Source organism: Denticeps clupeoides, chromosome 12, assembly GCF_900700375.1.
Source record: "Denticeps clupeoides chromosome 12, fDenClu1.1, whole genome shotgun sequence".
NCBI classification, from domain to species: Eukaryota; Metazoa; Chordata; class Actinopteri; order Clupeiformes; family Denticipitidae; genus Denticeps; species Denticeps clupeoides.
The window spans coordinates 10,523,906-10,546,883 of record NC_041718.1 but is presented as its reverse complement, the minus strand read 5'-3'; the positions used below and the strand labels follow the sequence as shown (position 1 = coordinate 10,546,883).

Sequence of the window (22,978 nt, the reverse complement as noted above, 5' to 3'; positions counted from 1 at the left end):
TATTACAGCGCTGCTCTCATAAAGGACCCCGCACATTTTACAAGACGCGTGTGTGACGTCACAACGACAAGCCAGGTGGGAATGGATACGCAGCCGGGCGACGGTGCAACAACCCGAGGCTTCACTACAACTTTGTTTCAGCACCTAAAACATCCCTTTTATTTATAGTCTATATGTAGAACGACGTTCTTAAATTGTACCTGTTTCATTTATTTTTATTTAAAAAGGACAAAAAAATGATATTCATAGAAAGATGTTATAGTTTACACCTCTATTGCTAATCATATGTACCTTGGTTTCTGCCGTATTGTCTGTACGCGGCCGCTAGAGGGAGTCTTTCTCTCCTGTAAAAATGCCAACTGCTTCACCGAGCAGAGCTGCGTGGGTTTCCCTGCTGCATTAATAAATCACAACAAATCACAACAATCTCACACGTTCACACACGCAGTTGCAGCGATCTATGTATTTCTGAAACATAGAAAGGTCCAGATGAAGACATGCACTGATTTACACAAGTAGGGGTATTCATTTAATTTGGTCTATAATTTAAAAAGTAATGTTAAACTATGTCACCTCAAAACATTAATTTTTAGGACAAAAATATTTCCATATATTAAGTTCATTTAAGTCTGATCAAGTGTTCACGTATATATTCTGTAAAAATGAAGAGATGAATGATTTAACATCAAATGTTTGATCCCCTAAAATGCTATCTGATGTATTCTAGTCACAATGTGCAAAAATATAACTTCCTGCAACTGAGTTTGAGGTCAAGTTCTTTTGACAAACAATGGTGCTTAAAGTCATAAAATTCCCCCGTGAATGTCATGGTCAGGATCATTATCATTGCCCGAACTTTATAAAAAAGAAAACAGAAAGAAACCAACATGATATGTTAAAATTAACTATCTCGTAAAAATTGTACTAATGTTCCCTTTAATGTGGTCATAAGTCCTTGCCCTATTTTCCTTCCTAATGCACATGTGTATTAGAGAGTAACAGAAAGGCCCTTAAGCTGGGGGAAGGGTGGGAGGGCCACGTGATTGTGCATTTGCAGGTAGAGGATCTGTAGAGCCTCGTGATTGGGGGCTATCTCCTGTCCTTTAAAATGCTATCTCCTGTCTTTTCAAGGTGGACGCTGAGAGTGGCAAGGGGGTTGGGGCTGGTATAAAGCATTGTCAAATTGTTGGGTGGGGGAGGTCAGATTGTAGTGAGCGGCTGGGGGGGGGGTGTTACGAGGAGAAACAAACAGATCCAGGGGCCTATTTGGCTCGTCGGAAAGTAACTGAGGCTCATGTCTTACCTTGAACACAAACACAGAAACAAGAGAAAATGTACTGGCCGCATGGTTTGACTTTCTGTGACATGGAAGCTGTTTTAATTTTTTTTTGAGATAAAGAAATGCAAATTTAACAAATTTAGAAAACTAAGGATTACTCATAATGGAAAACTGTTTAAAACCCCTTAAAGACTCCTTTGTGATTAGAAATTTGCTAGAACTAGCTATAACTGTCTGTTTTGTCATTCCAGTTGCTCATACATACCAGTTCACTGGAGAAATTTGCTTAACTTCACACGGGTGAATGGGGAGTGACAGGAAGCTGCATGTAAAAGGCTAATTACTGAAGGATCTCTCCCGCCCTCTCGGCCCCGCCCCCTTTCCCCTCCCCTCCCTCTCCAACAGTTGAAATTCTACACCGGTATGCCTGAGAAATCACCATGGAGACAGGGGCTGTGCTATCTTCCATGGCTGCTCTGCGGAGCACTGACAGGGCACCCCACGGTCTCCAGCGCCCCACAATCGTTGCAAATTGATGCAGGCTGGTTTTAAAAACCTGCACTCAAGTCACCAAACAGACCGGGCTAATGTGAGAACATTCTCATACGAGTTGCATTTAGCCACTTGAAAATGTCCAGGCCTTTTCATATGCCTGTTGACACCCGAAATTAAACGTGCGAGGTTTGTTTGTGTCTGTGCATGTGGGGTATAAGCAATGCATTTCTTCTGTGTTTTTACAAAAAGAGATAAACAGTAATAGTCACGTAATTCATTCGTTCACTAGCCGAATAATTCATACGCTCAAACTCCCTCAAAGGCGTTTACAAATAAACACAACTTATACTTCGTCAAGGTGAAGTGTATATATGTTTTTAAGTTTATTGATCAAGACAGAGACAAAAACCCGTGAAATATTTCGTGGCAGCGACTTCAAATTCAAAATTTATTTGCCACACACACAGCCATACACGGTATGATATGCAGTGAAATGCTTTTTGCGACTGCTACAAGTATACAATGAACCAATATGCAAATATTGCAAACATAACCAAATATTACACTTTTACGTCTTTAGCATAAAATATGTGAAACTGCTAGGGTGAAGGTGTGCAAATGAGTGAAAGACAATGTTCAAAGAAAGGAGTCATAAAAAAGAAGTAAAGTAAAAAGCGCAAAGATTTTGTGCAAAGCGATTTTGTGCACTTGAGTAGATGCAAAGAGGTTCGTCTGGACTCGCACCATTCTGGCGGGGCTAAAAATAAATACACTACGTCCCCCCCCCCCCTCCACGCGTTATCGGTACTACTGCCCGTCTCCCGCTGACTATCTGTTTTCTGTTTCGGAGAGTTCGTTTACTTGTAGTTTTTATCTCTCACCGCGAGGCGCGCTTCGCCGGAGCCGCGGCCGCGCGCCAAAACTACGTTTCCCACAATGCCCGGCGCCAGGGGACAAGCTGGCTTCTGTGCGCTTTGGGAGTGTTTCCCATTTATACAAACACACTGCCGAAGATGGCGGAGCTTTAATGGGGACTAAAAGGAGCTGGCACACTTATTGAACTCCGGCGAAATTGGTGAGTTGGTCGGGAGTGCGCACGTTTGCGTATTCGATCGATTAAGCGTCCGCGCCGCGACTCTCTGCCTTTTTTATTGCGCACGGTTTTAAATACAGCCAGTCTACTTGCCCAGAGGTCTCGGGACTTATTTGCTGGTGCTGAGATAATATCCGAAACGCTGCGCTGTCGGTGCCCGCGGCTTTCGCGTGATCTCGCCCCGGAGCACGCTGTTGATATTTATTTCCTAATAAATTGCCAATGGTGGGGGGGGTGCGAGACGGAGTTAAATGCGGATCCGCAGTAGTTGGCGTTTTGGTTCCTACTTGGTTAAAAGAGGAGTAACGTTATTAGACTCACCTGCAATCCAAGTGTCTACATAGTTCGCCCAGTGCTTTATTTATCACATCGTGTAACATGTGTGTATAAACCCATCCATGTCAATCGAAAAAACGACGTATTTTGAACTTCTTGACCCTGCCGGTCGTTACAGCACCCGCGCCTCCCCGCAATTCGATCGCGATCGCCGGTCATCTGTGGAGTTTTATCTCCTTGCGTGCACTGGTTGCGTTGCCCGTGCTGTGGTTAAATCGTACCGAATAGCAAACGAAGGGACGTACTCGCACCGCTCGGAGTTCATAACCCGGGGTCCGATTGAACAGCGCCGGTCACACGCTCCGGTTCGGACGTAGCGCGTCAAGACCTGCGAACTGTCCGCGATATAATAACAGCAATAATAATAATAATAATAATACAACAACCGGTATTTACGCGGAGCCGATCGGCTCGTTGCTGCGGCGTGAACTTTTCACCTCCACTCGTGGCGGCCGGGTTTGATGTCCGCGGGGACATCTTTAGCGTCGGGTGACCCGCCCGCCCAGGACTCTGGGCCGCGTGGATTTTCGTCTCTTGCACCCGGCCGTGGAGCCGCGGGCGCTGCGTTCGTTCCTGCTCGAAACGGAGAGGGGGCGAAAAGGGAGAAAACACGCGCGGGTTGAAACGTCACGCGTGGAAAGATTGCTAAGGTCACGGCACCCAAGTAGAGGGCGTCTGTGTTTTCCTTACGGGGCGCATATAAATCTTGTCACGGCTGGTTCTCTGTCAGCACTACATCTGTCCGAGAAGGCGGGCTGCTTCGCTGAATAATGCTGCGCGTGTAATATACCTGCTGGTCTGGAACTATTTCATTAGCTGTAGCACGTCTGTCGGTGTTATTTAATTCGATCTCGCCCTGAGATCTCAGAATTCTCTCTCTCTCTCTCTACATCTATCTAAGAAGGCGGGCTGCTTTGCTGAATAATGCTACTCGTGTAGTATACCTGCCGGTTTGGAACTATTTCATTAGCTGTAGCACGTCTGTCGGTGTGATCTCGCCCTGAGAGCTCAGAATGCGGCGTGCAGCCATTCATTCATTCATTCATTCTCTCTGTCTCTCTCTCTCTCTCTGTGATATATATATTATTAAGTTCAGATTTGGTATTTGCCGGTTAAGCAGGTTTACCCAAGTGTCACGTGGCTTAATCTCTCTGATGCACCTGTGTTTGTAGCTGGATGTTCACGCTTTATGTGTACTTGTAATTGATCTGAATCGAATTCCAGCCATTGGCTCCCGCCATGCCGGTTCGCCGTTAACGCTCTCGTGACCGTTTTGGTTAAGTTTTGAACCAGTTTTTGTGCTTAAGTGGAAAAAATTAAATAAATAAATAAAAGGACAGTGGGCAAATGAAGAGCATTCGTAATTAGGCCGTGGACGCTCCGGAATGCGTCCCCCTCTAGCAGCGTGTGCCGCGGGGTCCAGAGAGGAGCCGCACTGTGGGAACCGGGGCCCTGAACTTCTGCTCAGCTTGGCGGCCAATGGCGCGGCCAGCACCCCCACCTCCACCCCTCTCCCTTTATCTGTCCCTTTCTTTCTCTCCCTCACTCTCTCACACACAGAACGTCAGGCCGCATTAACAACGAATCAATCTTGTGCGAGATGCTTTGACTGTGAATGGGGGGTTAAGAAGTGACTTGGATACACGGTTGTCGGCCTTTATCTGCGTGCTACTGTGTTACATAACTCATTAACTTATGCCTGCCGCCCAGCCGAGAGAGGGCACGTCTTTTGTAGTGCCTGGGAAGTATTATGGTCCGTCAGTACAGAACTCTTGCTTTTATGGAAAAGGTCTGTTTTTTTTTTTTTTTTTTTTTTAAAGGAAGGAAATATAGACGATTGCATTTATTTTATTTTATTTTATTCATGACCATCTCAAATAGAGATGATATTATAAATAAGCGTGTATTTGACCAGCCTCCTTGAGCTGCTGCCTTGATTCGTCTGGACGAGAAAAGGGTGAAAAAGTGGACGCCTCATCACCTTTGTGTAGCTGAGCGGCATTTTTTTGATGACTGTCTCCACTCAGTCTTTGTCAGGCTACATTTTTCTCCCAATGGTGTTTGAATGGATGGCATTCTTTTAGTGTGGCGTCAGGGCCCTCGCTCTCTTGCTGTCTCTCTCCCTCGGTCTGTCTCTCTCAGGGACAGAAAGGACAGCATAGCTGGTGCTTAGGAGAGGCTGCTGGTAGGCTTTTTGTTGCAGAGGAGAGAAAGTGTTGCAGGCCCGGCGTATCAGGTGTGTGTGTGTTTAATGTAAGATTAATAGTGGGCGGTGAACCTCCATGGCTTTTGGGAACCCGCCTGATGACACCAAGCTGAAACAAAAGCTTGATTGTTTTCCTAATTGAAATTTGATGCCTCGGCCTTGGGAGGTAGACTTCCTCTGGAGCCGATGATGGGAGAAACGCAGATCTGGGGTTCTTCTCATTACGCTCATTAGCGTAGGTCTCTCTCAGACTACCTCCAACACTTCAACAGATACTGCAGCAGTACAGTATACAGCTGCAAGAACAAATCTCAAATGATTGTCAAAATCGTTGCCAACTGATTTGCTAATTCATTAGTTGTTGAGGTCATCGTGGGGTGGTGGTAGTCTAGTGGGTAACACACTCTCCTATGAACCAAAAGACCCGGGTTCAAATCCCACTTGTGTCCCTGAGCAAGACGCTTAACCCTGAGTGTCTCCAGGGGGGGACTGTCCCTGTAACTACTGATTGTAAGTCGCTCTGGACAATGGCGTCTGATGAATGCCGTAAATGTATGGAAATACATATATTTTTATTTATTTACTGTTTAATCAATGCATCTGTTTTTGAATGCCTGAAATTGAGCCGAATTTTTTTTATATTGATGAAAACTACGAAACTAATCAATTAACCGGCTATCAAAGTCGTTTGTCCCGAGTCCCGAGTACAGTACTTTAAAAGAGAGAAATAATGGATTTGCCATAAAACAAAATACCACCTTTACTCCTTTTATCTCAAACTTTTAAAAACAGGCAGAATCTCTTGATATGAGGAAAAATAGACTGAAGGAACAAAAGTCCTCACAAGGATTCTAGACGAACCTGCACTTTTATTTCTTCACGCGTAGAGTTGTTTTCCACCTCAGGTCAACTTCCCATTTTGTCGGGTTTACTGTACCCTGCACTGTTCTGCAACACAGTGGCCCGGCTTTTTTTCACTTTGGGTTGAAATCCTCCACAGAGCCACCTCATAATTTTTGAGATTCTTGTGTTTTTACAGCGCCATCTGACTTTACGTACCTCTCTGCTCACGTTTAGAGGGGAATGTGCGACTTGTGTGCACGTGTGCCAAGTGACGTAAAAGCCGGGTTGCCAGGACACACACGCCTTGAGCAAATGCGTTGCTCCTACCAAAACGGCATGCCCACAGTGGCCCGACGGTCACACGTGAGTAGGATCTAGCATGTGGAGACGACAGGGAAGATCATGAGACCCGGAGCATATGATATGATCAATGGGACCACGTAAACAAATACAGATATTACACAAAGTCCCCTGGAGGAACCATCACTGGCAACCTGACTGCTATGACATGGGCGCCACAAACAGCGCGCTGCATTGTCTGAGCATAATTCAGTCCATTCGGCGCCCCGGGTCACACGCAAACAGATGCACACGCCCCACGTGCAGCGCTCCTCGCAGGCGGCCGTTTCAACGCGAGGCCAACACTGCAGTCACTGTGCTGCAGCCTCAGCTAATGGGTGAGGCAATACGGCACCGGGGGAGGAAAAAAAAATGGCACCCCTGCTCCCCTCGACTGAAGAATGCTCGTAAAACGGGTTCACCTGAATAAGCCAACGGGAGGGACGGGCTCTGCTCCGGTTTTGTTACTGCTGTAAAATGTTAGCAAGGCTCCGCGTGTTTGTGTTGTGTTTACGGTCTCCTTTATAAAAGTATAGGGGGATAGTGTGTGTGTGTGTGTGTGTGTGTGTGAGAGAGAGAGAGAGAGAGAGAGAGAGAGGGGAAAAGTTTCTTTTTTTTTTTTTTTTTTTTCCTCTCGAGTCGGCGATAAACGTTACCAGATGCTCCCTCCGTCAATCAGGCCAACGAGTGAGTCAACTCTGGATGAACTTCTCAACTGCGAGGCGGCCACCTTGTTTTCATTCTGCCAGCTCTCCGCGCCCCCCCCCCCCCCCCCCCCCCTTCCTGCCCGCGCCGCCACCTCCTCCGCCACCCTTCACAGTTGCAATGTGAGTCAAGCCCCGCCCGACGGAGCTTGAAGCTGCTCATTGTGTACGTGCAAAAGTTCCGTCCCCTGCCAAATAGAAGTAACTAGCGTCGCCCGGCCTAGTGTGTGTCGCTGTGGATGGAAATTTTTTTTTGGTGTGGTCCAGCTACACACACACACACACACACACTGTGCTTCACTGCAAGGTTTGTTTCAAAACTACAAACGTCCCCTGATACCTTTTCACCTGCTCCATTTTTGTTTTGCCATGCCTGTGCTTGCCCGTCACGTGGTATTTCTGCTGAGCAGTCACGCAGTGTGTGTGCTGAGCAGTCACACACACACACACACACACACACACACTCGCGCAGTAACCCTTCTAATGGGCCATCCCACACCCCGACAAGCCGTTACGTCCTGGAAAGGCCTTGCCTGACCGGAATATTTTTCTGAATCCGGATCAGGCGCAGGCTGCTGTGGAAAAGCTCCGTTTTGGGGTCTGAGCTTTCAACTAGGGAAATATCATCATAAAATCCTGTCACTGGAATTAAGGTTTAGCCGATTGATACGCTGAGGACTGGCATCGTTGATCCAGCGTCGTGATTCCCACAATCCCCGAGTTTACACCAATGGTGTGGTGCAATTTACAACACAATTATCTTTACTCCACGACCTCAGATCCACACATGAATTTAATGTAGTGTCATTAAAGCCGATTTGTCAATGCCTCTCATTTAATCTTTTCTTTTTTGCCCATGTCATTCAAATGAATTGAATACGCTGATCTCCACATTTTCCCATCCTCTTGTTAATTCCAGTGCACATTCTGTCCCTAAAGACGTCCCCTGGTCCCCCCCCCCCAACACACCTTATAGGGCATATTGGACGGGCATGTACGTTAAGGGTAAATGCGCGCCTGCGACTCCACGTCGTGTTTGGGAAGCCTCGTGGCAGCGCCGTGGCTGGTGCAGCAGCTGCGCAGTGAGCTCACTGCAGGTGCAGCAGCCGACGGTCTCCGCTGCGGAGGAGAGCGCGTGCCGTCCAGGAAGGCCCATCAATAATTCAGTCCAACCCCCAGGTGCTGTTTGACCATTTTGACAGCACTTGAGTTTTTCCACTGCCTCCATTCAGAAGTGGTGACCCGACATCTTATTCAGTGTTCAGTAGCCAGCCATTTAGCTCTCGGCAGCAGCAGCGGAGGCCTTTCTTCAGCCGCTGTGTTGGCGGATACACTTGTGAATCATACGCTATGTTATTCCGTTTAATAGCAGCGTGAATTTATGTACCAGCAGTGAGGTGAAAATGGAAAATGGATGTGAAGTGATCATGGGTGGGGATAAAAGAGACCCCTTGCGTTTGCCAGCATGTCGCCTTGGCACCACTTGTACATGTGACCTGTCGTCAAGGAGGAGGCTTTTCTTCTTGGCTGTGGTGTATCTATTTAGACACCCTCCAAATTTTATTCTTGAAACTCTTGATTAAATTGACTCAACATTGGCAAATATCAGTCATTTAATTTGAAGCGAACTACTAATAAAAACACTCCTCTATTTACTTTGGCATTATGCATAAGTTATGTAGTTAATAGGCCTGTAACTAAAAGAAATTTTGCCAGACGATAAATTGTCCCAGGAATTATTGCAATAAACCATAACATTGTGGTTGTGAGACCATTTTCTACTGATGTAATGATAATGGAATATTATTGCAAGTACACCCTTTCAACGATCAATAAACTTTTAATTTCGTAAGAACATTTAACACTGGCACTAGAAACTGAGCCAAGACGGTTCTCTAAAAAGAGCCAGTGTTCCCATTTGGTAGAGAGACACGAGGAAATCAAAAATTGTTGACCTTATTTTAATTGTTGAGCAGTTAATTGATTTTCTGTTTATCGCGACAGACAGATAGTAGCTATGCATGTTAATTTCACACAACCTCCCCGCAAGTTGTTTTCGTAATGATGTTTTTAATAAAAAAATATGTAGATTTTAATAAGATTTCTGAAAGTGCCAGAAAGTTTCCGTCTCACTGGCAGATTAATCTGTTGGTTATAATTAAAATCCTTTGAACAAAAGTTAATCTTAGTCTTAGACTAAATGAGTAATTTTATGAACTGAAAACTTAAGGAATTTTTTTTTTTTTATTCATTTAAAAACACAATTGGTATTAAAGGATCATTCAGCAACTGGTATCGAAAAAACAAGGGATCATTCTTGTACCAAAATTCTGAATCATACCTTCAATTTCATTTTCAAAAAAATGTTTGAGATCAAGTGCATCCCGTTCTAGTCTGATTGACCTCAGTTGAAATAAAATGGGTTGCTTCTACACTGATGCTGACCGCTTACCAGCAAAAGGTCTCACTGCCAATTTAATGTGCTTTCTCGCGACAGAGCGGTTGACTGAGTGGTTTGAAAAGGCCCTTATTTGACTGTTGTTCATGCACCGTTATTAATGTGAATACCAGTGCTGTGAAGACAGGTAACTGTTTAACAAGCAAGTACTGTTAACAAATATGACATTGAGGACATTGATTGGTGACTTTCCAAAATGCCATCAGCATGGAAGCTGTTGTTGGCAGGCGGGCAGCCGCTTTCTGCTGCTGGCTGCTTCTCTCCACAGTGATATCAGGCTGAATATTGACACCGGAGCAAATTATGTTCTCCGATTACAGGGCTACTTGCGTGGTTTGATCTTCTAAAGTGTTTTCAGGAGGCTAAGATAATATCTTCTACCAATCAGACATTTTGGAAAAGGTCTTGTGGGCATGGTCGTATCACTGTGTAAGAAGTTGTTGTTTAAGGCAAGCGTCTAAGCACTGGAGTGTTCAATGTGTAAAACCCCAGTGGAGGCTACAAATGTATGACTATGTTTCATTGGACGTGAGAAGTTTGAGCGAAAGCCTGGAAGTTGTACTACTTTCATTCGCAATCCGGAAAGGAAAAGAGAAAGAATGTAAGTTATCCAGGAACTTGGCATGCTCCAGTGACACTGGGTTGACACAAGATATCCAGGCTTGTCATCCTAGAACCTTTCCCGTTCTTCAAACTGATCCACCGAAGGCACAGTGTAGTTCCAGAATAAGAAAAAAAGGTGTTGGCTTGTGCAGAATAATTTATTAATTGATCTTCAGTAATTTTGTTTGCAGCGTCAGGACCTTCTCTCGTCGCACCTCCCCCCGTTCTGACCTCTTTGTCCCTGCTGAACTCTTAAGTCATTTAAACTTGCTTTTAATAGTGTTAGCCTGAATCTGGCAGGCCTGGTTTTGTGCTGGTTGTGGTGCATTGTGCTCCTGGGGTTCAGGGTTCAGGTCAGATGTGATCTGAGGTGAGGAGATGCCACTCAGACAGCTGTGAATGCACGGCCACTGGGAATTCATGATTTTAAGTTTGGTAAAAGGCCAAAATCTCACTATTGGATGTGATTTTTTTTTTTTTTAAAGACCTTCAGCTTTGGTCAGCCGTGGTAGATTCGGATTTTTCTTTTCTTGTGCTTTCCACTAGACCCTATGAATGTATTTATTATCGGTTTATGTTTTTTTAATTTTCATCCCACAAAATGATTAGTATAACATTTATGTTCTGTATGGATATGGTTTGCATCAGCACGCTGCTTTATCAATATCTGATGCGGTACGAGTGTGAAAGAGAAACTGTTTTGTTTGATCAGCTCTTCTGTCTGAAACAATCTTCTTTTCCTCGAGTTAGAAACAAACGAAAATGGCCGGTGGAAAAGATGGGGGCGGGAGGAGGAGTGGAATAAAGGGGATTGTAACCGAGGGGTTTTGAGGAGAAAGGAGGGGCGTGTGTGGGCGTGGAACAAGAGAGAACTAGCAGCAGTCGGAGTTGAATTCTTTCCACGGGTCAGAGTTCAGCCGCTGCGGTGCTGCGACCTGATTGGCTGAGGAAAGGTGAAATTAAAACCACGGTAAACTTTTGACCCTGCAGGAGCTCCAGAGGAACGCCCAGCTCTGGCGTGGAACAGAGCCTGCTCTCTTCCTGTGTTTACTCCAGTCCTGCGTGTGGAGGGATGGAGGGAGGAAGGGAGGGAGGGAGGGAGGGGGAGAAGGAAGAAGGGCTGGGGTAAAAAAAAAAAGAACAGTCAGAGCTGCAGTATGAAATGAATAAAGGCTTTTCAACACTGTGCCACAGTCAGCAGTCCCCCCACCTTCCATAGCAGGGAAAGGGAACAGAGGGAGGAAAAACAGACGGAGGTAGAGGAGGAATGACGAAGGCTGTGTGCGCTGCGTTGTCGGCGGACCCGCGTTAAGATTCACAAAGAGAGGTCTCTTTCCCCCACTACTCTCTTCGGCCTAAGCATAGCTCGGCTTTTAAAATGGGATTTTTTTTTTTTTTTTTATGAGCAAAATGAGGCCCACCCTCTGTTATTTCCCTCGCTCCCAAAAGCAGTGTGTGGAAGAGGTGAGGCTGTAGAAGCTCGCTGGGCAATGCTGGAGCCAGACTGGGAGGCTTTTTTTTCGTCCCCCCTTTCCAAAATGAATGAATGAGTGTGACGTATGAGACTGGCCCCGTGTGATTTCTGTGAGGGCTTTAAGTCCTCGCCCTGGCCTCGTGTGGTAAGTATGCATCAGACCCTGCCTTCATATTTCATATGGTGCAGGGACGCGGGACGTTTTAGTGGGTGTGTGATGGAGCAGAGCAGTTCGGGAGTTGTGAGCATGTGTGTTTTTGCTCCTTCAATTTTTGTAACGTCGCAAGAAAAAAGCAAGACTGGCCTGTTTTTAACGGCGACCATATTTACAGTCTCTTAAGGGGAAGTTGGACGCTGAATGTAGATGCCCTTCACATGCAGCATCACTTTTGTGTGCAGAGCGTCTCTTCCTTCCTCTCTGTCATATATCTGGCCGTCTAAGCCTGTGGGGGGGGGTCTTTCTCATCTGAATGTCACCCTCTCTCCCTGTGTTCTTTCTGAGCATGTGAAGTGTGTTCGGGACGCGGTTTGAATGCACTGCCTTGAAAGCTGGAGCCTTACAGAGGAGGTAGAAGAGAGACAACTTGGCTTTCTGAGGTGATGACACATTCCTGTCTGGTTTACTGGAAACAAAATAGATTGTGGTGCATTTGCAAAGGCGGCCTGTTCGCTTTCGTATTGGAATGTTTCTTTTGTTTTAATGATGCTCCACTCACCATGGGGACTTGAGCAGACGGAGTTTTTAAGACCTGCACTTTGGACCTGTTTCACTACAGGTTACTGGGTAGACTCCTTGCAGATTGGACTCCCTAAACGTAGAAGTGATGCCATAAAACTGGCCACATGCCATCCTGAATGTAACACGAATTGGGGAGCAATTTTTGGTCCAATATATGGCAAGTCACACAGGATCATGAGATTCAGCACAAGAAATTTCAAGAAATTTCCTAATGTCAATGGACAGCAACATAAGCCTACTGATGTAGTTTTATTTGTTAAAGTTATTTATTATTGACTGTCATACAGTGTCAAAAATGCACACAGCCAGTGAGGAATATCAACTTTTTCTACAATAACTACACTGTCAACTCGCAGCAGTTGTGAATCCTGTGGAAAAACTGCTTTTAAATGCTTTTACCACGGTCTGTTCCATATATCACATATTTTGTACATTTGCCCATTAGGTATCCTTTCAAACTAAACAGGACATTTATATAAATTTATATAAATTTCTAACACCTCCCTAATATGTTGCTTAATGCTAGCCATACGTAGCTAGCATGTTAATATTCAAATAAAGATGAGAAGAAACATTTGAAAGTGACTTCCCTACTTGCTGCTGCAAAATTTTCAAGGAAATGCTTTTATTTTGAGTTGTGGGACATCACATGACTAGCAGTGATGCGTAAAAAAAACGACACCAAAAATATTTTGTGTAATCACTATAGATAAAAGAATGTAGGCCCAGTCCACACGAAAACGCTTTTCTGTAAAATAGGTTTCTAAAAAAAGTTTCATCCACATGGGGAGCATTATCTGGAGATGAACGGCGTTTTGACTCGCCCTCCACACCTGTAAGTGGCGCTGTAACTCTCCGGTCTCGAGTCTTGTTTAACGGCAAGTTGGCCTCCGTGTTGTGTTAAGCTTCCAGAACACGTTGTTGTTCTCAAGCCTTGTTTTTTCGTTAGACGTGTGCAGCGCAGTAGTTGATTTATGAGCTTCTGCAGCACAACCACAAACGCGTTATTTTGGTTGTACGTTTTTGGAGTAACGGGGAAAAGTCAAGTGGGGCTAATCAGGTACCAATGTTGCGAAAAGGGGTGAACCCAGTTGCGGAGATACGCAAGAGATACGGTTTAATTTGCGAATGCAGGGCAACCGTAACTGAAACAGCCGCTGGTGTTTTACGTTTATGTTAATGCTCAGATTGCTCTTTCTTTATGTAGCCGAGCCGGGTCAAGTTGAGTCAGTACTGATGTGAACCATGTTGGCCCATTGTTGTTAAGGTCAAGGTTAAGTTATGGCAGTAGCAAAATATAAAAGTCTTCATTCAGATCTGACAAATCTCTTTTTTTTTTTTTTATGTAGGTTTACCTTAATTTGTATTTTGTAATAGTCTGTTATTTTTTAAAAAACATGCCAACAAGAACAATAAATATGGAAAATGTGCTTGAAGTTTCCATTCATTATATTCAGCAGTTTGTGTATTTGTGAGGTTTGATTTGTTCAGTGCCGCTTAAGTCAGAGTTTGGCCGGAACGCTGCTCAGTCAGAGCTCCAGGATGCATAATGCAGGCTGTCTTCCAGAGTTTTATGGCTGAGCTTTGCAGAAGTCTGCACATGTACACACATGCTTGGCACATGTCTGCCTGTCCAGGCTCAACTCCATTGTGCAGTTTCTTGTTGCTGGCACTCTTTCTCTCTCCTTTTCTTGTCTTTAGTTGTCCATTTTTCCTTCTACTTGCCCCCTTTAAAAAAAAAAAAAAAAAAGCATTTCAATAGCTTCCATGCACTGCTGCTTATGCAAATGTCTTGACGTGTATCCTAGAGTAAGGTATTTGTGGAAGCTACAGGCACAACACTAGCTAATTTTGTCCTCTTGCCCCCAAACTTGTCTGGGTGTGGGCTTGGACCGATATTTGATGCAGGCAGGGAGATGAGGCGCCAAATGTCTCGTCCATTTGTGTGGTGGCCAGCTCACAGAGGAGAACCAGGAAGGTCAATGTGCCACCCCTTGAATTTCCTTTTTTATTATTAATGTTCCATCTCTCTCTCTCTATCTCTCTCTCTCACTTTCTCTCACACTTTCTCTCATTTTCTGTCTCTCTTTTGCAAAAACGATGTGTAAAATAATTTAAAAGATGCAAACAGCGCTCTGTGGAGATTTGCTGCTGAAGGATAGCTTTCAATCCTGTCTTCAGAGGGAATGTGTACTGTAAATCTGTGTGTGTGTGTGTGTGTTTGCATGCGCGTGTGTCTGCTTGTGTCTCGCAGTGTGTGATTTTTGTTATTTAGCAGCCTCTCACACGGCTCAGATTACATGCTTTATTTCAGGCACAGCTAGAATGTCCTGGCTATTCTGGTCCTGAATGACACTTCTGCTCCCTGACCTGATGGAGGCCACTCCCCTTCGTCCCCCTTTTATTCTGCTGCGCCCTCCTTCTCTCATATTGGCCTCTTTTGCCAGCAAAGTGCCGCTGTCATCTCAGCACTGTTTATTTGCATTTTTGTCAAATATAATCAATTGATTATATTTGAAAATTAATGAATTCATTAGATAATGACTGTAACCACATTACCTTGACATTTACAAATACATCAGTTTACTTTGGGTATAACCAATAAATTCTGCTCACTTATGCAAATGAATAAACTGATCAGCCACATCAATCAGCTCAATATTCTGTTGAACCTCTTCAGAACCTCTTCAGGAGCAGTGGTGGCCTAGCGGTAATTGGAAGGTTGCTGGTTCGGAACCCGAACTGCCAAGGTGGCACTGAGCGAAGCACCGTCGCTACACACTGCTCCCCGGGCGCCTGTCATGGCTGCCCACTGCTCACCAAGGGTGATGGTTAAAAGCAGAGGACTCGTTGTGTGCACCATGTGCTGTGTTGCAATGTTTCACGATCACAATCACCTCACGTTCACGTTTCACTTCAGACATGCGCTTTATAAGCAGTAGCATTTGGCTCTAAAATGTTGGTAGTGGATCCTTTAAGACCTGTAAATTGTGAGGCGGTGGTGCCACCCCTTTACTACATTCTCTTTACTGAGATTCAAGTAAAGAGATTCAAAATACTGATGCTTGCCCACAAAGCCATGGAAGGGTCACATCATCCTAGCTCTGATCTCTCATCATTGTGTTCTGCTTCTCAATCTCTGCGATCCAGCACTGCTCAACTGGTACCACCATTTCTCAATGTTCTAGGCTTTCATCATCACTAATGATCTTCATAAGCAAGCTAAAAACTTTGTTGAAAATAGTTGGATTAAAAAGGCCTCTCTATTAAAAGCCAGTTGGTTACGGAGTTATTCATTTAATGGTATTTACAGATCGGTTAGGCCTAGCATTGAGGTTTGCAGCAATGTGTACTACAGTAGCTCTGTCTTCACTCGACATGAGCATCACTGACCCTGTTGGTCCTAACCGCTGAATACTGGAAACACAACATCTGCCATTTCTGAGATGCTCTTGTCCATTTTCAGGCTTCCAAAATAGACTTCAATGACTGGTTTGGTGTAACTTTCTTTGTAAGCAGATAATAAAGAGCTCTATGTATTTCATGTTCCTATCTGGACTCTACCTTCTGTGGCATCACTTTACGTTTCTTTTCCAACAGCAGCAGCTATCACCAGACTGGCTGCGTGAAAACTTTTTCTTTTTCTTTGCTTCTCTCCTGTTTCATTTGTTAGCCTACCTGCACCACAGCAAGCTATTTATAGAATGTGAATCTCTGTCTTCTCCCCTCTTTGTCTCATTAGAACATGCGCATTCTCTTCAATTATGCAGTTGAGTCTTTGGCTCAGTTCTCTGTCTCTGTTGGGTATGTGTGTACCCCCTTTTTACCGCTGCTGGTGACCTGTAGGGGTGGGAATCGGCAAGGACCTGACGATAAGAAACTATCCCGATACATGTCACGATACGATTGTATCACGATACTGCGATACATACATGCCGATATATTGGGATTTTCTTTAGTTCGCTGAAAATGTAACAACAGAGCTGAAATACAATATCCTGTGGACAGTCTGGGTGGATCCTTCAGAGGTGGAAAGGAACAAATTACATTTACTCCCATTACTTTAATTGAGTATTTTTAAAGTGTTTTTTGAAATAGGTAGTTTTACTTTTACCCAAGTATTTAACTATTTTACTACATTGGGGAAAACTCACATTACTGAATAAAAAATGAAATGCAGAAGAAAAAAAATCTACCTGAATTCAAAGGAAATTGTGCAGGCGTTCACGCACGGCATATTTCTCAGACTCAGTATGAAACAAGGCATCTTCTCTGGGTCGTTGAGCCTGAAAATTACCAGCCAATCAAAAAGAAAAATAAAGAAACGACCTACACAATAGCCAATCAGAAAATAGCAGTATTGTATATGGGCAAAATACAACAAAACAACCAATGAAAAGGCATTGCAAATTCTTCGTGTTATTCTACTACTTGTAATGAAATCTTCCGAAAACGATGCTCCAAGTCATCTTTTGTTTTAATGTAATGTGACAAATTCACAATTAGTTTGACACAAACCAAACAATAACCTTTGTTCAATACTTTGTTGATGCACCTTTGACAGCAATGAAAGTCAAAGTCTTTTTGAATATGATGCCACAAGCTTGGCACACCGATCCTTGGCCAGTCTGGCCCACTCCTCTTAGCTGCACCTCTCAAGCTCCAACAGGTTGGATAGGAAGCATCAGTGAACAGCCATTTTATGATCTCTCCAGATATGTTCTCTGGCTGGACCACTCAAGGACATTCACAGAGTTGTCCTGAAGCCACGCCTTTGATATTTTGTCTAGTGCTTAGGGTCCTGCTAAAGATGACCTGTTGTCCCAGTCTGAGTTCAAGAGTGCTCTGAAGCAAGCTTTCATCCATTATTTCTCTGTTCATTTCTCTCTCTATGCTGACTAGTCTCCCATCCCTACAAAAACATCCCTACAGCATGATGCTGCCACCACCATGCTTCACTGTAGGGATGAATTGGCCTGGTGATGAGAGTTGCCTGCTTTCCTCCAAATGTTCTGTCTGGCATTCATAACAAAAGAGTCCTTTGCAATTTCCAGGCAGGCTGCCATGTACATTTTACTAAGGAGTGACTTCCATCTGGCAACTCTACCATACAGGCCTGGTTGGTGGATTGCTGCCGAGATGGTTGTCCTTTTAGAGGTTCTCCTTTTTCCAAAGAGGAGATCTGGAGCTCTGACAGAGTGACCATCAGGTTCTTGGACACCTCCCAGACTAAGGCCCTCCTCTACTGATCGCTCAGTTTAGGAGGCTACACGGCTCTAGGAAGAGACCTGGTGGTTTCGAACTACTTCCATTTAAGGATGATTGAGGCCACTGTGCTCATTCGGACCGTCAAACCAGCAGACATTTTTTCTGTAACCCTCCCCAGATTTGTGCCTCGAGACAATCCTGTCTCGGAGGTCTACAGACAATTCCTTTGACTTCATGCTTGATTTGTGCCTTGACATGAACTGTCAACTGTGGGATCTTATATAGACAGGTGTGTGTCTTTCCAAACCATGTCAACTGTTTTTTTCCACAGACGGTCTCCAATTAAGCTGCAGAAACATCTCAAGGATGAGACACCTGAGCTCAATTTTGAGCTTCATTTAGAAGGCTGTGAATACTTTTTTGGAACTAAATTTTAACTTTAGTGTCTTTGCACTTCAACACATTGAAGTAGTGGACAACGTTTAACGAATAGGATTGTGCACTTTAATTCTTTATTTTCAGTCAGTTATCGAAGGCTGGTGTGGTGCTTGTAACGAACTGAGTAAAAAATTCAAATATTATACATGGATATATTTGGTGCAATTGTTTTGTCTGAATGCTTATAGAGCTTATAGAGTTTTAAGAACTGTGACTAGTTTTATGTGTCCAGTGCATCACATGGCACTGAACTGCACCGCCCGGTGGCCTAAATTTGTATACCAAAAAATCAATATTTGCTGTATCGATTGACCTGAAAGGCTTGCAGATTGGTGTGTGAATCAGCAAGCCTACAATGGGGGACCTAAGGAAAGGAGCCATTAATAATGATGGTGCACCCTGTAAAGTTCTCAGCCGGGCTTTGGTTGTCATCCTCTGACTCAACAGAGACTTAATTTTCTGGTTATTGATGAGCAGCTGTTGTGTTCCGTGTCGACCCGGGCCCTGCTTATGTATTTCACTCATTAATTCCATTGCAGCCATGGCAGTTCTGAAATTTTAATGCAGGAACGTCCTGAGAATGCAGCTCCCTTCTGTGTTGCTGCCGGATTCGTTGAATATAGCGGATGTGTGAATTGCGCGGTTTGGGAGAACAGAAGACCCCCCCCCCCTTCCTCGACCAGTCATATTTCCCCTCACAATCTGCTCTCGGGCGGCGCCAATGTGTAGAGCGCAGGGCTGCCGCTCATGGGTTCCCAGCCAGGGAAGAGGAGGGGACGGGTCAGGAGGGAGGGGTGCGGGCGATATGGACTGATAAACGAAATATGTAAATCTGGCCCATGGGTGGCCACAGGCACTTTTCCAGGAAGAGGAAGTGATGACGTGGGGGGACAGTTGTGTCGAGAATACAAACAGGATGCCTGCTTTTGTGGCTTCCTGTTGGCTTCTTTAATAAAAAAAACGAGTAGAGGAAAATGTTTTTTTTTTTAATTAATGACTTTGATTAATCATATTTTGATTAATCAAAATCATGTTACAGATACTAATTATATCACTTTTTAACCTGTGTTTCCAAAAAAAAAAAAAAAAAGTGAGAGTGGATGACCTGATTTTTTTTTTTTTTTTTCCTTTCTCTCTCAGGCGGGGCTGAAGTTTCATGACAACTGTGCTCCTGTCTGTCCGAATTTGCAGAGATTCCACCTTCGATGCTAAGGTACCACACAAAGTTAATATGATTATTGTCACTGTTCCTAGTATGGCTTCCCCCCGCCCCTCTTCCTGTGCCATTCGGATGTCACCTTCTCAGCTTTAAAATAACCCTGGCCAGAGATTAACCCTTCGTTGGGACAGGATCTGCTGTTTACACCACATTCCTGAGTTCCTCAGGCCCAGGTCTTCCTACACACAGTCTGTGCGGGTTTCAGTGAGGGTTCAAACAATACAACAAGCAGTCCCCATTCCACGTTTTACATGGTTGGAAACTTCACCAGTTGTCTTTCTGAAACTGCTGCTGATCGCAGAATGTGCTGAGAAAGCAAGTGGAGTTGGTACTTCTGAACAACTTAAACTACTTGCCCCAGTGGAATCAGGCCTCTTACGAAGATCATGCCAAGGAATTTTGGATTAATCAAAGTTATGGTGGAAGATTATATTTTTTTATCTGCAGAAGTAGTGTTAAGATAGCTTAAACTGTTAAACCATTAGTACTAATTATCTGTATAATAAGACTGTTCCAAACTTCTAAACTTTACAGTGGTGCGTGAGTTTAAAATCAAAAGTGATTGTCAGGGATTGGTCGCTGATCACGTTGTCTTGCACATCAGTGCAGCTCAGTAATGTTTCGGATGTGACACTCGGGGTTGGTCCAGTTGAAACCTGGCCAGAAACGTTGCTTTGTTTCGCCATTACAAACGTGTGTTACAGTTTTCGTTCAGTGGGACCAGCAACCAGCAGCCCTATCTGGTGAACCACTGCCGTATGAAACATCTCTTAAAGGAACAGTACCTCGTTCCCGCCATGATTCCGCCCGTGTAGACAGCTTAAAGAAAACTTTTCTTTTTTTTTTAGGGAGAGGGGAGGGGGGGGGTCTATTAGATCCCACCATAAAACTGGGCTTCAACAGCGTGGCGCTCCCAACATTGGAGCATATTCCGTAAAGGCCTCAAAAAGAAAAACCTCTTAGACCCAGTAAGCTAATTAGGCCGTGTGTTGGGAGCTGCCATGTCAGCTTTTTTGGCAGTGGAGGGCTGGTTTTGGAATAAAGCCTCCACGTTGCTGCAAACAGAGTTGTTTACTTAGAGAGGGTGGTGAAGCAGAATATTTTTAGGAGGAAAACAAGGAACAAGCCTGTTAGCAGCACATTTACCAGCAGGGCTCAGCCGTTCCGGGGTTTATGTTGATATTGGGGTAGTTGTGCAAATATATGTTATTGTGGATATATAACACGGTTTCTTTTTTTGATCTGTTCATATAGGTATTATTTAAATTTGTGGGTTTTTTTTCCCCTTTTTTGTCTTTATATAGGATGTGAAGTTAATGGAGGTTCATGTCCCCAATTGACACTAATACAGAGGTGAGTGTCAAAAGCCGAATTTTTGCGTGGTAGTATTGAGCAGCAGCATTTTCCAGGCTGTTAGACTTTGTGCAGAGTACAACTCTGGCCGTGTGGAGGAGGCAATGATCGTGACCTCCTATCACACACACACACACACATAGAGAGAGACAATGTGGCTATTATCTGCACTGTTCATTTAGCAGATTGAGTGTGTATTTTTATCTCACCGTGCCAGCAATGATGAGAAGCAGGAGAATAGTTTCCAGATGCCACCTATTTAAAACTGATGTCTAGAAAAAAAAAACAAAACAAGAATTAATAAGGCAAACATTATGGATTATGAGGAAGAGCCACAGCACTGTCTGGGACTGGTGAGCTCCCCCTGCATTTGTTGGTTATGGTTATTTTGGTGCTCGGTGCCATCTGGACTGCAACCCCAGGTTGGAGCAGACAGAGACTGCAGGCTAACGTCAAAGCTTCCCGGTATTCTGCCAGCATTTCGGTTCGAAGAAATGCGTGTGGGATTTTGTGTGTGTGTGTGTGTGTGTGTGTTTTGCTTGTTTATATATTTATTTGTATGTGTGGTTATTGACCTGCACACTGCTGCCAGCGCAGAGCTGAACGCTGCATGACCCATTTCCCCCGGGACTTCTGCTCTCCATCATCATCGGCCCTCCCTCCCCCTCCGGCCACAGCTGATCAGGGCTCAGTGACACCCCCAACCACCCCCCAACACACACATATACACACACTGCTCTGTACCTGCACTTTCCAATCAGACTGGTGCTTGAAACTGCGTTTTAGACCAAACCATTTATTCTCAACAGGCATCATTAATAAACGCCCACACACACACACACACATTTACATTTATGGCATTTGGCAGATTGCCTTATCCAGAGCGACTTACAACGTGCTTTCAAGTTACCATCGATGGCGTGATCAGTTCCGGTTCATTAGGAACCCCAACTATGAATACAACCTTTTTATTCACTCTGTTGTAGATTCTAAACACAAGTTCGACAATAAGAAAGTTACAAGTTAATCTAGATATTCTTTAAAGAGGAAGGTCTTGAGCATTTCTGTAGCATCCTTCAGCAAAATTCATAATAATCCACAGATTGGAGTTGCATGTTGCAGAACCAGTGTGCGTTAAATCTAACACAGTCAGGTTTTGTTTTTGAAGAATGCAAAGAGACTCAGATGTAGGAGGAATCTGACTAAATGGATAAATAGATTCTGTAGGACACCACTGATCAGAGATGTTCTTTTGGGGACTCTTGTCAAAGGATGTTTGAAACGTTCTTGTCAGGAGAACAGATTTACTGCACGTCATCCGAGTGACAGTATTTTTCATTCTTCTTATTTGAGTTTGGAGCTGTCAACGTCATTTGGATTTTACAGGGTTCTTCGATTATTTCAAGGATTTATCTTACATCAACTTTATTTTGAACTCTTCTGATGTCTGAGTGCCTTCCATTCTCTCCCGTTACTGTTCTGCCATTATTAAATCGCAGACCTGAGTCTGAACACAACAGGGGCAGCGGTGGCCAAGCGGTTAAGGAAGCGCCCCCGTAATCAGAAGGTTGCCTCTTCGAATCCCGAGCTGCCAAGGTGCCACTGAGTATATTACCGTCCCCACACGCTGCTCCCCGGGCGCCCTTTCATGGCTGCCCACTGCTCACCAAGGGTGATGGTTAAAAGCAGAGGACTCATTTCCTTCTTCTGATCCGAGAATTTAGAAGCCTCCCCCATGCTTCCAGACTAACTCACTATCACTCCGTTTGCAAGTATTTCATACATATAACAAAGATTAGTTTTGTAAAATGTAAATTACAGGTCAAAATGCCAGTCCTGCCAAGACTTGTTAAATTAGAAGCTGTGTGTGTGTGTGTGTGTGTCTGACTTCTCTCACCTGACTGAATTGTCTCCTCAGGTGCTGTTATGTGTTGAAGATGAGTGGAGTCGGGGAGAATCCTTTGGAGCCAATGGGCTCAGACCGGAAACGCAAACTTTCCACGTGTGAAACTCCTGGCTTGGGGTGAGTGTGGGTGTAGGCTTACTGTAACATTATCATAAGTATGTGTGCTATTAAAATTTGTCTTCGTAACCTGTATAACCAGTGTTTGAAACTTCCACATTCTTGTTATGTAATACAGATACCTGTTCCGCACCACAGTAGAATTCTGTAATGTCTGTGTGTGAGTAA

General features: G+C 44.3%; 1 protein-coding gene and 1 long non-coding RNA gene across 3 annotated transcripts in view; one reads left to right on the top strand and one right to left on the bottom strand.

Moving 5' to 3' along the window:
• The first annotated feature begins 2,707 nt into the window (after window positions 1-2,707).
• ncoa3 (nuclear receptor coactivator 3) overlaps window positions 2,708-22,978 on the top strand; it is a 31,028-nt gene continuing 10,757 nt past the window's right edge. Inside the window, exons 1-4 of one of the 2 annotated variants that reach the window (XM_028998362.1) lie at window positions 2,708-2,849; window positions 19,356-19,428; window positions 20,739-20,787; window positions 22,706-22,810. In XM_028998362.1, the coding sequence (XP_028854195.1) occupies window positions 22,725-22,810 (86 nt within the window). In that variant the 5' untranslated portion in view covers window positions 2,708-2,849; window positions 19,356-19,428; window positions 20,739-20,787; window positions 22,706-22,724. The remainder of the gene's footprint in view (window positions 2,850-19,355; window positions 19,429-20,738; window positions 20,788-22,705; window positions 22,811-22,978) is intronic. The other variant, XM_028998361.1, reaches the window with a different exon arrangement.
• On the bottom strand, window positions 14,069-21,056 carry LOC114800688 (uncharacterized). Its single transcript, XR_003751425.1, has 3 exons — window positions 20,997-21,056; window positions 16,766-16,855; window positions 14,069-14,297 (listed from the first exon to the last, which is right to left on the bottom strand). It is a non-coding gene; the product is annotated as an uncharacterized LOC114800688 (long non-coding RNA).